The following is a 14,039-nucleotide window of genomic DNA, read 5'->3' on the forward strand; positions in this document are numbered from 1 at the left end:
GGTCATGATCCCAGGGTCCTGGGATCGAGCCCCGCATCGGGTTCCCTGCTCGGCCAGGAGCCTGCTTCTCCCTCTCCCACTCCCCCTGCTTGTGTTCCCTCTCTAGCTGTCTCTCTCTCTCTCTGTGTCAAATAAATAAAATAAAATCTTTAACAACAACAAAAAAATAATAATACTGCAGCTTGCTGCTTGCTCCCCTGGTCAAAAAAAAGGGGTAAACTCTACAGGCGTTAAAGATAGGGTCTCCTTTTACAGAGGCTTTCTCCTCCATGTGATCAGGAGCACTGGAAGAAGCACGGAAGGAGATGGAAATTCCTGCGGTGAGACTTGGCATCGTTCAAGCACCGTAAGGCCGACCCGCCCCACCCCCGGGGGGGCGCAGGGACAGGGGAGAGGACCCCATCCCCCCCACCACGCAGCGCCCTTACTGCAATTCTCCTCGTCCGACTTGTCCTTGCAGTCGGGGCCACCATCACAGCGCCAGCTGGAGTGGATGCATTCCCCGCTCTGGCAGTGAAACTCGAGGGGCGAGCAAGGGCTGCTGTCCTGTTGCAGGGCGGACATGTTGGGGCCCCCACAGTGTTGCGGCCACTCATCTGAGCCATCCTTGCAGTCGGGGTCACCGTCACAAGCCCACAGCTCGGGGATGCAGGAGGAGCTGTTGCACTGGAAGGTGGCAGGGCCGCAGGTGGGCACGGGGCAGGACGCCTCATCCGACCCGTCCAGACAGTCCCGGTCTGAATCGCAGACGAATTCCAGGGCGATGCACTTCCCATCCCGGCAGCGGAACTCATTCTGGGCACACGTCCTGGGCACTGCAGGGACAGGTGGGGAAAGACAACCCGGTCACCAGAGCGCCCCCACTTCTCACTAGCAGCCCATTCCACAGATGAGGACACCGAGTCCTAGAGAGGCCAGACCTCAGTGAGAGACCCTGGAAAGGCAGCCAGGATAGTGGTCAGGGGCCCTGGACTGGAAACCCCAGCCAGGCTCAGCCTCCCCAGCCTGCTCCCGTGGCCCCTCTGTGCCTCAGTTGCATCATCTGTACATGGCCCTGGCCCAAGGGAAGCACTATGTAAGAGTTTGCTGTTATTATTAAAAGAAACACCCCCAAAACGTGGTAATTATGGGAATTGACGGAGGTGTTGCCTATAACACTACAGTGGTGATCATTTTGCCATATGTATGTGTATTAGATCGTCACCTGCTCTATTTTTTTAGAGAGAGAGTCTACACATGAGGAGGGTAGGAGGGGCAGAGGGAGAATCGTTTTTTTTTTTTTAAGATTTTATTTATTTATTTGACAGAGAGAGACACAGCGAGAGAGGGAACACAAGCAGGGGGAGTGGGAGAGGGAGAAGCAGGCTTTCCGCTGAGCAGGGAGCCCGATGCGGGGCTCGATCCCAGGACCCCGGGATCATGACCTGAGCCGAGGGCAGACGCTTAACGACTGAGTCACCCAGGCGCCCGGGAGAGAGAGAATCTTAAGCAGACTCCATGCCCACCCAGCACAGAGCCTGACTCAGGGTTCGATCTCACGATCCTGAGATCAAGACCTGAGATGAAACCAAGAGTCGGACGCTCAACCAAATGAGCTACCCAGGTGCCCCCCACCAAAAAAAATTTTTTTTAAAGTTGGGGCTCTGTACTCAGCGAAGAGTATGCTTCAGATTCCCTCTCCTTCTCCCTCCCCACTCACTCTCTCAAATAAATAAAAATCTTTAGGAAAAAAAAAAGAAATTGGCAACTTTAAAAAAAAATTTTTTTTTAAATTATTTTTTCCCCCATCTACTCTCTAAACTTACATAATGTTGTATGTCAATTATATCACAATAAAGCTGGAAGGAAAAAAAAAAGTACCTATAAAAAGAACAACAATCCATTTTATTTTTAAATGACCCTGAGGTCATCAGACGACCACTAATCCAGGTTAGACATGCATTTCTCAGGTGAATGTATGTGAACACTTGAGTGTTGCTTTTTTTCATGGATTTTTATATTTTTCTGAACTTGAAGATCTGACATTATCTTAGTTATTTAAATTTTTCCCAGTTATTTTTCTCAGAGCCTTAACTCCATTAAAAAACCAAAACTAGGGCGCCTGGGTGGCTCAGTTGGTTAAGCATCTGCTTTCAGCTCAGGTCATGATCTCAGGGTCCTGGGATTGAGCCCCACGTCGGGCTCCCTGATAAGCAGGGGGTCTGCTTCTCCCTCTCTCCCTCCCCACTGCTCATGCTTGCTCTGGCTCGCTCTCTCTCTCTCCCTCTCAAGTAAGTAAAGAAGTATTAAGAAAACAAAAAAACAAAAACTATACAATAACTAACTAACTAATATTGAAGAGCCAAGACAGACCCCCTGCTCTCCAAAGTGCCTCCCCCTCCAGGACTCTTGGCCCTGTTTCTTCCCAGAAGCTGCAACTCAGTAAAGCTTTCCTCCTCTCGGTGGTCAGCTGAGTGATTGGGTCTCAGCCAGCGAGCACCTACTGGGTGCTCAGCCTCCCGGGGTGGCTGATGGTGGTCCCAGTGGCTCACCAGAGCATGCGCCATGTGGTTGGAAGGACACTTGGCAAGGACAGCCTCACTGAGGATGCTGATGACCCTAAGAGGTGGCACAACCCTATCCCCCCGCAAAGCCTCCTGGGCAAAGTGGGGCTCCAGTAGTGGGAGGAGGCTTGGTAGGAGCTTCCAGGAGACGGAGCCAACTGAGGAGCAGCCAATCCGCAGCTCAGCTGGGGGCAGGACTGCCTGGGGGCACCAACTCTAAGTGCAGCCCAGGACCAGGGTGGGACCAGTGGGACCAGCGCAGGGCTGCGGGGGGTGGGGGGGTGGGGGTGGGGGGAGAACACTTACAACAGCCCTGCTCATCCGAGCCATTCTCGCAGTCCACCTGGCCATCACATCTCCAGAGCTGAGAGATACAGCGGTTCACACGGCCCCCACAGCTGAAGTCCCCCGACTTACAGGTGACAGACACTGTGGGAGAAACAGGACTGAGCCTTCCCTCAGAGGGAAGCCCAATCTGACGTCCCCAGCCCCAGCCTCGCAGAGCAAAAACACAGTTTTCAGAAAGAGGGGGCCAAGCCCACCTTTCTGGGACAAAAAAAAAAAATCAGACATGAAGTGATGGAAAGGTTTGGAAGGAGAGAGAGATGATGGTCGCATAGCACTGTGACCGTATTAATACTACTGAACTGGTTCCTTTAAAATGGTTAATTTTACGTTATGTGAATTTCACCTTTTTTTTTTTTTTTTTTTTGGTAAAAGCTGTTAAGGCTCCAGAAATATCTCTTCCCCCCAAGGCCCAATTCATGGCTGAACACATCAGCCTCCTGGCTGATGTTCATGTCATCTGTCACCCACTCTCATCAAAAAGGGTAGGAAGCCCAGGGGCGCCTGGATGGCTCAGTCGCTAAGCGTCTGCCTTCAGCTCAGGTCATGATCCCGGGGTCCTGGGATCGAGCCCCGCATCGGGCTCCCTGCTCGGCGGGGAGTCTGCTTCTCCCTCTGACCCTCCCCCCTCTCATGTGCTCTCTGTCTCTCATTCTCTCTCTCGCAAATAAATTAAAAAAAATAAATAAATTTAAAAAAAAAGCAGATTCCCTGGGGCGCCTGGGTGGCTCAGTTGTTAAGCGTCTGCCTTCGGCTCAGGTCCTGATCCCAGGGTCCTGGGATCGAGCCCCGCATCAGGCTCCCTGCTCCTCCCTCTCCCACTCCCCCTGCTTGTGTTCCCTCTCTCGCTGTGTCTCTCTCTGTCAAATAAATAAAGTCTTTAAAAAAAAAAAAAAGGGTAGGAAGCCCAAAGGGGACTCACTGCAGGTCTCGGGCGACTCATCTGAGGCATCCAGGCATTCGGCGCTCCCGTCACAAACCCACTTGTAGGAGATGCACTTCCCATCCTGGCACTGGAACTCGTTTCTCCCACATTTGTCTTCCGCTGAGAGAGAAGGGAAGAGGAAGGACCATTCAGCGCCAGAATCGGAAACTCACAACGTCACCTGTGTGTGTCTTTTTCCTGCCAGCTGAGGAATGAACCAGAAATAGAATCCGATCGTTCCCAGGAAATACAACACACACATTTCATGAACCACAAGTGCAGCGGAGGATGCGCAGAATAGATCTAGAAGAGTGACTTGCCAACAATGTGTGCAACTTGACATAGAGGTCGTTGAATCCAGTGTATGGACCCATTAAGGCAGGGAACAAAAGAGCACAACTTCCCTGCACATGAGAAAAGAAAAGGATTTAAACGATTTAGCATATTACAAACCTGTGCTGGCGACAGTAATGAGGAAAATCGATAGTGTGAAATCATTCAGCGGAAGGAAACATGAGGGGCCATCTCCAGTGGGTAAGGAGGAAATATAAAGAGATAAAAATTATAGGAGGGCGCCTGGGTGGCTCAGTTGTTAAGCAACTGCCTTCGGCTCAGGTCATGGTCCCAGGGTCCTGGGATCGAGTCCCATATCGGGCTCTCTGCTCCGCGGGAAGCCTGCTTCTCCCTCTCCCACTCCCCCTGCTTGTGTTCCCTCTCTCGCTGTGTCTCTCTCTGTCAAATAAATAAATAAAACCTAAAAAAAAAAAAAATTATAGGAAACTGTGAATGTAGATGTCAGAGAACAGAGATGCTGGAGCAAAAATACTCATATATTGGAAGCTCAGATCAAAAGAAACGGAACAGAGACAGTAGCAAAAGCTGTAATAAGAGAAACTTTCTAGGAAAGCAAAGACTCAACATTTTTTTTAAGGGTTTTATTTATTTATTTGACAGAGAGAGCACAGGCAGGGGGAGCGGCAGGCAGAGGGAGAGGGAGAAGCAGGCTCCCCGCTGAGCAGGGGGGAGGACTCCGGGATCATGACCTGTGCCGAAGGCAGACTTAACTGACAGAGCTACCCAAGCACTTACAAAGACTCAGATTTTTAGATAAAAATGAGGACAAGTAGGGGCGCCTGGGTGGCTCAGTTGGTTAAGCGATAGCCTTCGGCTCAGGTCATGATCCCGGAGTCCTGGGATCGAGTCCCACATCGGGCTCCCGGCTGGTTGGAGAGCCTGCTTCTCCCTCTGACCCTATCCCCTCTCATGCTGTTTCTCTCTCTCTCTCTCTCTCTCTCTCTCAAATAAATAAATAAATAAAATCTTTAAAAAAAAAATGAGGACAAGTAAATTTTGGGGAAATTTCCTAAAACGTTGATTTTTGCATTTTGGAAAAGAGATTACAATAATGTTGATTAAGTTTAGTCTTAAATAGTATACTTTCAGAATGTATTGTTCCATGTGAACTGGAATAAAGCAAACTTTTATTATTAGTGATACCTGGTAATAAAAAAAAAACTTTTAATCTCTAAGTATAAATTCTGATGTCTTATGTAAATTAAAACAATGTGGCCATAATAAAAATTATGATCTGGTTTATTTCATCATGCTTTATGAATAAATAAGCAAATAAGACCCAAAAAAGAAGAAGAAGAAGAAGAAGAAAAGCTAGCAGGATTTTCCTATTGAGTCCAATGTTCTGTAGGCAAATAGTATGTAAAATGTAAGTTTTGACTGTTGGCTGCATTTATTATAAGTTCCATTATTCCTGTAAGAAGATTGTTTTTCCTTTTTGTTTTTTTTAAGATTTCGTTCATTTTATTTGAGAGAGAGAGGGCGAGCATGCGAGAAGGGGGAGGAACAGAGGGGGAAAGAATCCCAAGCAGACTCCTCGCTAAGCATGGAGCCCCATGTGGGACTTGATCCCAGAACACATAGACCATGACCTAACTGGAAACCAAGAGTTACAAGCTTAACCAACTGAGCCACCCGGGTGACTCTGTTTTTCCTTTTATCAATTAATTTTGAATGCTGGCCATAACCAAAAGTATAGTTTAATGGTTTTTGCAAAATTTAATCATTACCTCATGTTGCACAAAGGTACTTAATGAATGCATGATAACTTGAAGCAGAAACCACATCTCCAGAAAGATATTCCATGGCTAGGAGAAGCTTCCAGACAAAAAGAACAGAAAAACAGAGGTGCCTGGCTGGCTCAGTTGGTACAGCATGTGACTCTTGATCTCAGGGTTGAGTTCAAGCCCCATCTGGGTGTAGAAATTACTTAAAAATAAAATCTTCAAAAACAGGGGCGCCTGGGTGGCTCAGTCGTTAAGCGTCTCCCTTGGGCTCAGATCATGGTCCCAGGGGCCTGGGATCGAGCCCCGCATCGGGCTCCCTGCTCTGCAGGAAGCCTCCTTCTCCCTCTCCCACTCCCCCTGCTTGTGTTCCCTCTCTGTGTCTCTCTCTGTCAAATAAATAAAAAATCTTAAAAAAAAAAACCCAACTTCAAAAACAAAAAAACCAGGATGCCTTGGTGGTGCAGCTGGTTAAGCATCTGACTCTTGGTTTCAGCTCAGGACGTAATCTCAGGGATGTGAGATCAAGTCCTGTATCGGACTCTATGCTCAGCGCAGAGTCTGCTTGAGATTCTCCCTCCCTCTGTCCCCCACCCCTGTGCAGGTGTTCATGCGCGCATACTTTCTCTCTCTCAAATAAATCTTAAAAACAAAAAAAGGGGCGCCTGGGTGGCTCAGTCGTTAAGCATCTGCCTTCAGCTCAGGCAGGTCATGGTCCCCGGGTCCTGGGATCGAGCCCCACATCGGGCTCCCTGCTCGGCGGGAAGCCTGCTTCCCCCTCTCCCACTCTCCCTGCTTGTGTTCCCACTCTCGCTGTGTCTCTGTCAAATAAATAAATCTTTAAAAAAAAAAAAAAAAAACCTGCCTTCCCTGCCCTAACTGTACATCATCACTTGAGATTTTAAATCCTAGGAAGCTATCATGGATTTTTTTTTTTTTTAAGATTTTATTTATTTTTTGACAGCGAGAGACACAGCGAAAGAGGGAACCACAAGCAGGGGGAGTGGGAGAGAGAGAAGCAGGCTTCCCGCGGAGCAGGGAGCCCGATGCGGGGCTCGATCCCAGGACCCTGAGATCATGACCTGAGCCGAAGGCAGACGTTGAACGACTGAGCCACCCAGGCGCCCCATAAATAAATAAAATCTTAAAAAAAAAGAAAGAAAGAAAGAAAGAAAGAAAAAGATGAGGTCAATCATCCTATGTTGTAAAACGGAAAGCTGCCCACAATATTTTCTAGCTGGGGAGAAAAAGGAAGTGCAGAATAGTTAGTAATAATGCCATATTATCCAATTTTTTAAGAAACAGAATCTCATCTGTGCTTCTGCATAGGGAATAGTGGCCAATTCATTTCAGAGTTATTTTTCTTCGAAGGACGCTTTATGTTTGAGATTTTTTAAAAGGAAAGAAAAATAATTAAGCAAAATAACCATAACACCAGTCACTGTACGTCCCTGGCTTTCGTGCTTGTTACTCCAATTCTCTAACTGCTCCGAATGCCTTCTCCTGTCTTTGGTCATTCCCGTGGGAGTAGCCAAGGCCCCTTTGAACATTTCCACTAGGCTTGAACCTGATCCTGAACCTGGGCCGAGGGCCCTGGGGACCAGGGACATTGGGACCCAGTTTAAAAGCCACCTTCCCAGGGGTGCCCAGCCACCTCCATCGTGGGACATGCAACTCTTGATCTCGGGGTGGTGAGTTTAAGCTCCATGTTGGATGTAGAGATTATTTAAAAATAAAATCTTTTTTTAAAAAAATCTATTTTATTATCATTTTTGAAGATTTTATTTATTTATTTGAGTGAAAGGATAGAATGAGCAGGAGCTGGGGGTGGGAGGGTGGGGGCAGAGGGAGAGGGCAGGCTCTGCGCTGAGCAGGGAGCCTGATGCAGGACTCGATCCAGGGACTCCAGGATCATGACCTGAGCCGAAGGCAGACACTTAACCCACTGAGCCACCCAGGCGCCCTCCCCAAAAAAGCTATTTTAATTCAAATAACTATTTATTTACTTACTTTTAATTTATTATCTAATTATTTACATACAGCCATACTGTAGAGATATCGCAGGTTCATTTCCAGACCACCACACCAAAATGAATATCGCAATAAAGCGAGCCCAATGAATTTGTTTTCTTGGTGCATATAAAAGTTATGTTTACACTAAATTACCAAAATGTGACACAGAGATAGGAAGTGAGCAAAAACTGTGGGAAAAATGTAGACTTGCTCTACGAGGGGTTGCAAAACCTTCCATGTGTAAAGAAAGGCATATCGCACTATAAAATGAGGTGTGTCTGGGGGCGCCTGGCTGGCTGGGTCTGAGGAGCGTGGGACTCTTGATCTCAGGGTCATGAGTTCAAGCCCCATATTGGGTGCAGAGATTACTTAAATATATCAAACTTTTTTTTTTTTTTTAAAAGAGGAGTGTCTGTATTTATGTATGTATGCATCCATGTTTTGCAGTTCTCAAATCTGTGCCCCTTTATCATTCCTACTTTAATGGCTCACCCAGCCCTTTCATGTAGACTCCCTGAGAGGCTGTGGAATGAGGTGTCAGACAGACCTAGGTTTCAATGGCTTTCTGGGCCATTGAAGTAGATCAACTTAGGCTACTGACTTAATCCTTCCGGGTCTCAGTTCTTTATCTGTAAAATGGGGGAGAAGAACAGTCCTTATTTGTGAGACTGTTATGAGGATTAAGGATCAGAACAAAAAGGAGCCCCGCACACATGCTGATGTAACAAACATCAGCTTAAAAACAGACAGGTGGAGTATTTGTCCAACAGGACACGTCAGCAATAAAAAGGGACAAATGGCTGGTGAACGCATGGTCAGGGATGAATCTCTGAAACGTTATGTGTCTGGCTTTTTTTGCTCAAGAGTACGTACTCTGGGGGCGCCTGTGTGGCTCAGTCGGTTAAGTGTCTGCCTTCGGCTACAGTCATGATCCAAGGGTCCTGGGATTGAGCCCTGCATCGGGCTCACTGCTCGGTGGGGAGCCTGCTTCTCCCTCTCCCTCTGCCCCTCCACCCCCATTCATGCTCTTTCTTTCACTCTGCTCTTTCTCAAATAAATAAATAAAATCTTAAAAAAAAAAAGTATGTATTCTGCTATTTATGTGAAGTTGTAGTTCAGGTAAAACCAATCTCTAATGATAAAACTCAGATTAGTGGTTGCATCTGGTGTGTAGGGGTGGTAATTAAACTAGAAAGGGGGCACAAGAGAACTTTCTAGGAAGTTAGAAATGTTCTATGTCCTAATGGGAGGTGGTTACATGGAGGTAGACATTTATCAAAACTCACTGAGCTGTTCACTTAATATCTGTCCATTTTATAGTATGTCAGTTATACCTCACTTTTGAAAAGATTTTATTTATTTGACAGAGCAATTGAGAGAAAGAGAGAGAGGGAGAGAGAGAGAACACAAGCAGGGGGAGCGGCAGGCAGAGGGAAAGGAAGAAGCAGGCTCCCCGCTGAGCAGGTAACCCGATGCGGGACTCGATCCCAGGACCCTGGGATCATGACCTGAGCAGAAGGCAGACGCTTAACCAACTGAGCCACCCACGTGCCCCAGTTATACCTCATTTTAAAGAGCAAACAGGGGCACCTGGCTGGCTCTGTCAGAAGAGCAGGTGACTCTTGATCTCAGGGTCATAAGTTCGAGCACCACATTGGGTGTAGAGATTACTTAAAGAAAATTCAAAGATAAATAAATAAAAAGCCAACAAAGTCTGGGTCTTCAAAGTGCAAGTCCCGTGCTCCTGCCAGAGGTTAGGAAACCAGTCAGGTGATATCAGGAGAGATCTGAGGGGGGTTGAAAGGAGAATAGAGGTGATAACAATAGAGAAATACAAGGAGGGCTTAGAAGAATCAAAGGACTGGGAAGCTGGATTACAAGGAGGCCATGCTTGAGGTGGCCATGGTGGACAGCCCAGGTGACGAGAATGAGTAAGAGAGAGAAAATAAGAGAGAAGGGAATGCGTTGAGCTTTGGAATGTGCTGTGGTTACACAGACTGATAATCAAATTGCCCAACTACGGATCTGAACAGGACGACTCCCTCGGAGCTGCCTCTACAGTACGCCCCACACCCCACTGACTCACTTCTCGCTCCTGGCACACGGGGTGGGTAAAAAGCAATTGGAATTTCAGGACTCTCAGAAAAAATTAAAAAGGAAGTTCAGGCAAAGGGCATTCGCAATAAGGATCTTGGAGGAGGAGCTTCTGTCCTACCTTCATCCCCTAGGGGATCACAACTTCCATTACCACTAATCGGCTGCTCTGGCCTCCCAACCTTTGCACAAAGCCTTATTTTACCAGCAAAACATGCCATTGGAGAGACTGGAAATAGTAATAACACCTCAAGGCCCTTTAAAGCAGGATAAAGAAGAATAAACCCCTTCCCTGGACATCAGTCTTCCCCTGGCAACGACTCTCCAAATATCTGCTAGGCAAAGATGGCTGAAGACCTCACCAACAGGAAGATCCCATCCTTACTTTTTATCAGGACAGGTCATCCAGTAGCTGGCCGACAGCTCTGGACAATGTTTGAATGAAAAGCTAATGGATTTTACTGTTACAGGTGCAGCCAGGCAATAGTCAGCCGGGAAATTAATAAATCCCATGGCCTTGCTGGTGGGGACTGGGATCAGGAACAGCAAGCACCTAGTGACAGGACATCAGATGGGAGTCCCCACAGCAGACAACACCATTCTGAGCAAGGGGACAGAACCAGTCCTGTTCCAAGCACCACCGCCCAAAGAAACCTCAGGGCTTCCTCCCTGTTGCTGAAGCAAGGTTTGTGTTTTCCCTGTCAGTTTCATTTGCAGTCCAGTAAAAGCCAACTGGAGCACCCCATCGGTATCTTTTCATGCTGGGGATGCCTAAAATTACCCAGGAACCGCACACACCCACACACCCCCAGTGCCCAAATCTCTAAACTCTAGCCTTTAAATCGCTCTTGTCACATGTGACAAGCCAGGAACAAGGTTATCGAAACAGAAAAGGAGAAGACCCAGTTCTGCTTTCTCTCCAGCACACAAATGAGGTGGTAAATGCTTTCGAGGTTTTCTTTCCCATGCTACTGAAGGTAGTTGTTGTTCAGGAAAATCAAAATTATAGACAGGATCGTTTCCTTGAAAAAAAGAAACGGGTGGTGCTAACAGACTCAGCTGAAAATGAACAAGAAATCAATTTACCAGTGTGTTTTTCCAAACTAGGTGATGCCAAGGCATTTTCCTCAGGTGTGATCTCAGTGGAAGATTTTGTTGTCAGCTCCTTTGGGGAGACGTTTGTTTCTGTGATTGTTCATTGCTGGTTACCTCCACGGTGTTTTATCAACAAATGTCATGTGCTTGACATCCAGGTAAAGTATGGATTCTATTAATGTACTTAACAAGGAATGCGAAGGGCCATCAAAGCACTAAGCAATAAAGGCATCTAGATTTGGATCTTATCAAGGCAGACATATCCTGGAAAGACAGAATGATCCACATAACTCCCCTTCTTAAAGGTCTGCAGTCTCCAAAACAAAAAGTTCTCCCTGTCTTTTTCCAGTGTTGCCCGGGAAGAAAAATATGCCCAGCGATGACCAGTGAATCTCCCCGGCTCATGTTGCTAAAATAGACACAGCTCTTAGGGAGATGCTCCACTTTTCTGAATTTGGGTGTGCCCTGGGCATGCCTGACGCTCTGCACATGACTGGTAAGTGGTTTTGAAATGGCTAAGTGAAGGCATGCAGTTCAGATTCCAACAACTCCCATTTCCAAGGAAAAAGAACAAGAAATCCCAGCCCCCTCGACCCCCCAAAATGCTTTAAAGACAGCAGCCAGGCCTGCTACAAATATACATCATCCTGTTAACACCAGAGGAGAAGGAGCAGCTAGCTCTCAGGAGTCTGGGGAACACATCAGGACTCTGAGCCTCCCTGAGAACATAGGAGGCTACTCAGTGATAAAGAAACCTAAAGGAAAGCAACACATCTTGCTCAAGACTTCACCGTCATTAGTTCCTGTTAGGGATGAAAAAATCAGAGTTGAGAGAATCGAAAGAGATCTTCCGGGAGGTGCATTTCCAAATTTGGGGGCGCAGCTCATCAAAGGAATACCAAAACTGGACAAATCAAGCAGCTGACCATGGAGCAGCTCTGGACAAGACTAGAGTCCGAGTCAGGGCTACAAGGGTTAACCAGCCCGGTCACACTGCCCAGAAACAACTCCTCCTGCAGTTCTATCAGAACCCCAAAGGGAGAGGAAACTGAAGTAAACCTCGCATCTTGCTCAAGACTTGACTGCCACTATTTCCTCTTGGGAGGGAGTCAGTCAGCGTTTGAAATGCAAGTCAATTAAAGGCCGCTTGGCAAGCCCCACCCCCTCCTCTTCACACAACTGGGTGGCAGAGTTATCCAATAACCCTCAGCTACAGGGCGCAGCCTTCCTTCCTCCCCTCAGAGAAAACTGATCGTGTCACCGATAGGAATTCCAAGAGTTCACAGCTGCCCGCACAAAGCCGCCCCGCCCCTCCCGTCGATAAAAAAGTTTCCTGCAATCCTGTTATCAGATAATCCCAATTCTTTGAGGGGCTGCTCAGGTTCTAAATAGGAAAAGAACCATTTAGCTCACATCCAGGGCGAGGTCAAGTGCCTCTGGCAACTCACTTAAAGCCACTGGATAACTCAGGATCGCGCACCCACTAGTCTCTTCACCAAATCTAAATCGGAGCCCCCCTAAAAGGAAACATCGTCATGCGGACAGCTCAACTAAACCCATTCAAGGCTTCTGAACAAAAAAGGCCACCCTGAGGGATCCGTCCGACGTTGCCTCCACCCGGTCGCTGCCCCGGTTGGAGGTCTCCGCGAATTTCCCTTCGCTGGCGACCGAGGAGGCCACATTTCGGCTCGGGAAGGAACAGAGGCCCTGAGGGTGGTCTGGGGGGCGCGTAGGCGAACGACCCAGGCCGGGGCAGCGAGCGAGGCCTCCAGGACTAAATGGGCTCGCCCCAGATCGCGGAGGGCACCTCGCCCAGGCTCGCGGAGACGACTCCGGGGGCCCGGGACGCGTAGTGACAGGCGCCCCGGGCGACGCGAGGGAACGCCGGCCGACCCTCACCCGAACTAGCTGCGGCGGGAGTCCCCAGCCTCACCTCGAGCCCCGCCCAGCGGGTGTCCCAGCCCCGCCCCGCGCTCCCCCCACCCCGCATCCTCCGCCTCTCATTGGCCAAGGGGAGTGGCTCGAGGCTCGCGTGTTCCAATCGCGCCCAATGGGAGCTCGGGGACTAGCCCTCAGGGCCGGAGGCGGGGCTGGAGGCGGTGGCCACCGGCCGAAGCGTGAGTGCGGTGCCCGCCAGGAAACTCCGCGTCGGACCCAGGGCTCCACGCAGGCTACAAAGCCACCTGAGCCGCCTGCGGCATTCCTGTCCGCGGGTGGACGCGGGGGCGCCCGCAGGGACCCGCCCCCCGGGCCAAGCTCCCGGGATTCTGGTACTCCTCACTCCAGAACAACTCGGTGGGGGGTCCCTGCTTCCCGAGAGCTGGAGAGCCCCGTGTCCCGCTCTGAGGAAGACAAGGGGGTCCTCCCATCCGGCGGAGACTTATGGGGAAAGCCTCACCCCGCTTCTCGTGACTCCCCCACATCCCAAACCTCGCAATCCCTTCAACACTCCCTCCAGCCGTTTGGAAAGGACTTCGTGCCATTTCCCCACCCATCGTACAAGGATGGGGTGATTTTCCGCAGCTCCCAGAATTACCAAGGGGCTCCCCGAGTTCTGGAGGGGTCGCCCCACTGCACGCGGGCGCCTGGAGCCAACCTTACCTGCCGTCCCCGTCGCTGCGAGAAGCAGGGCGGCGGCCCAGCACAGCCCCCAGCCCGCGGGTTTCATGCTCCCAGCCTCCGCCAGCGAAAGTGCCATCCCGGGCTTCGGTCCTTAAAGTCCGCACAGGAAACCCGGGCTTCGAGCGCTCGGGTGGCAAATGCGTGCGGGGCCCCAGTCATTTGCAGCATTTCTATGTGTTTCCTTGCAGGGGGAGGAGTTTGCGGTGGGGTGATTTTGGAATATCTTCACCTCACTGCGGGAGGAGGAGTTTCGAGAGGAGGAGTTTTGAACGGCCGATGTGACAAGGCCTATTTAACCCGTAAAGCCCTGACTCGGATTCCAGTCTT

At 49.2% G+C, this 14,039-nt stretch overlaps 1 protein-coding gene across 6 annotated transcripts in view; it reads right to left on the bottom strand.

Moving 5' to 3' along the window:
* Window positions 1-13,900, bottom strand: part of LDLR (low density lipoprotein receptor) — a 35,604-nt gene extending 21,704 nt beyond the window's left edge. For 2 of the 6 annotated variants that reach the window (XM_045862983.3, XM_064570864.1), the window contains exons 1-4: window positions 13,692-13,900; window positions 3,811-3,933; window positions 2,850-2,972; window positions 429-815 (exon numbers count right to left, since the gene is read on the bottom strand). In XM_045862983.3, the coding sequence (XP_045718939.1) occupies window positions 429-815; window positions 2,850-2,972; window positions 3,811-3,933; window positions 13,692-13,788 (730 nt within the window). In that variant the 5' untranslated portion in view covers window positions 13,789-13,900. Of the gene's footprint in view, window positions 1-428; window positions 816-2,849; window positions 2,973-3,810; window positions 3,934-11,081; window positions 11,355-13,691 lie in introns of all 6 variants that reach the window. The other 4 variants (XM_064570874.1, XM_045862980.3, XM_064570877.1 and 1 more) reach the window with 4 other exon arrangements.
* Window positions 13,901-14,039: the final 139 nt, after the last annotated feature.

The sequence above is a fragment of the Mirounga angustirostris genome, unplaced genomic scaffold, assembly GCF_029215605.1.
Source record: "Mirounga angustirostris isolate CCGP_5_RB_7025 unplaced genomic scaffold, mMirAng1.0.hap1 SCAF_1, whole genome shotgun sequence".
Lineage (NCBI taxonomy): Eukaryota > Metazoa > Chordata > Mammalia > Carnivora > Phocidae > Mirounga > Mirounga angustirostris.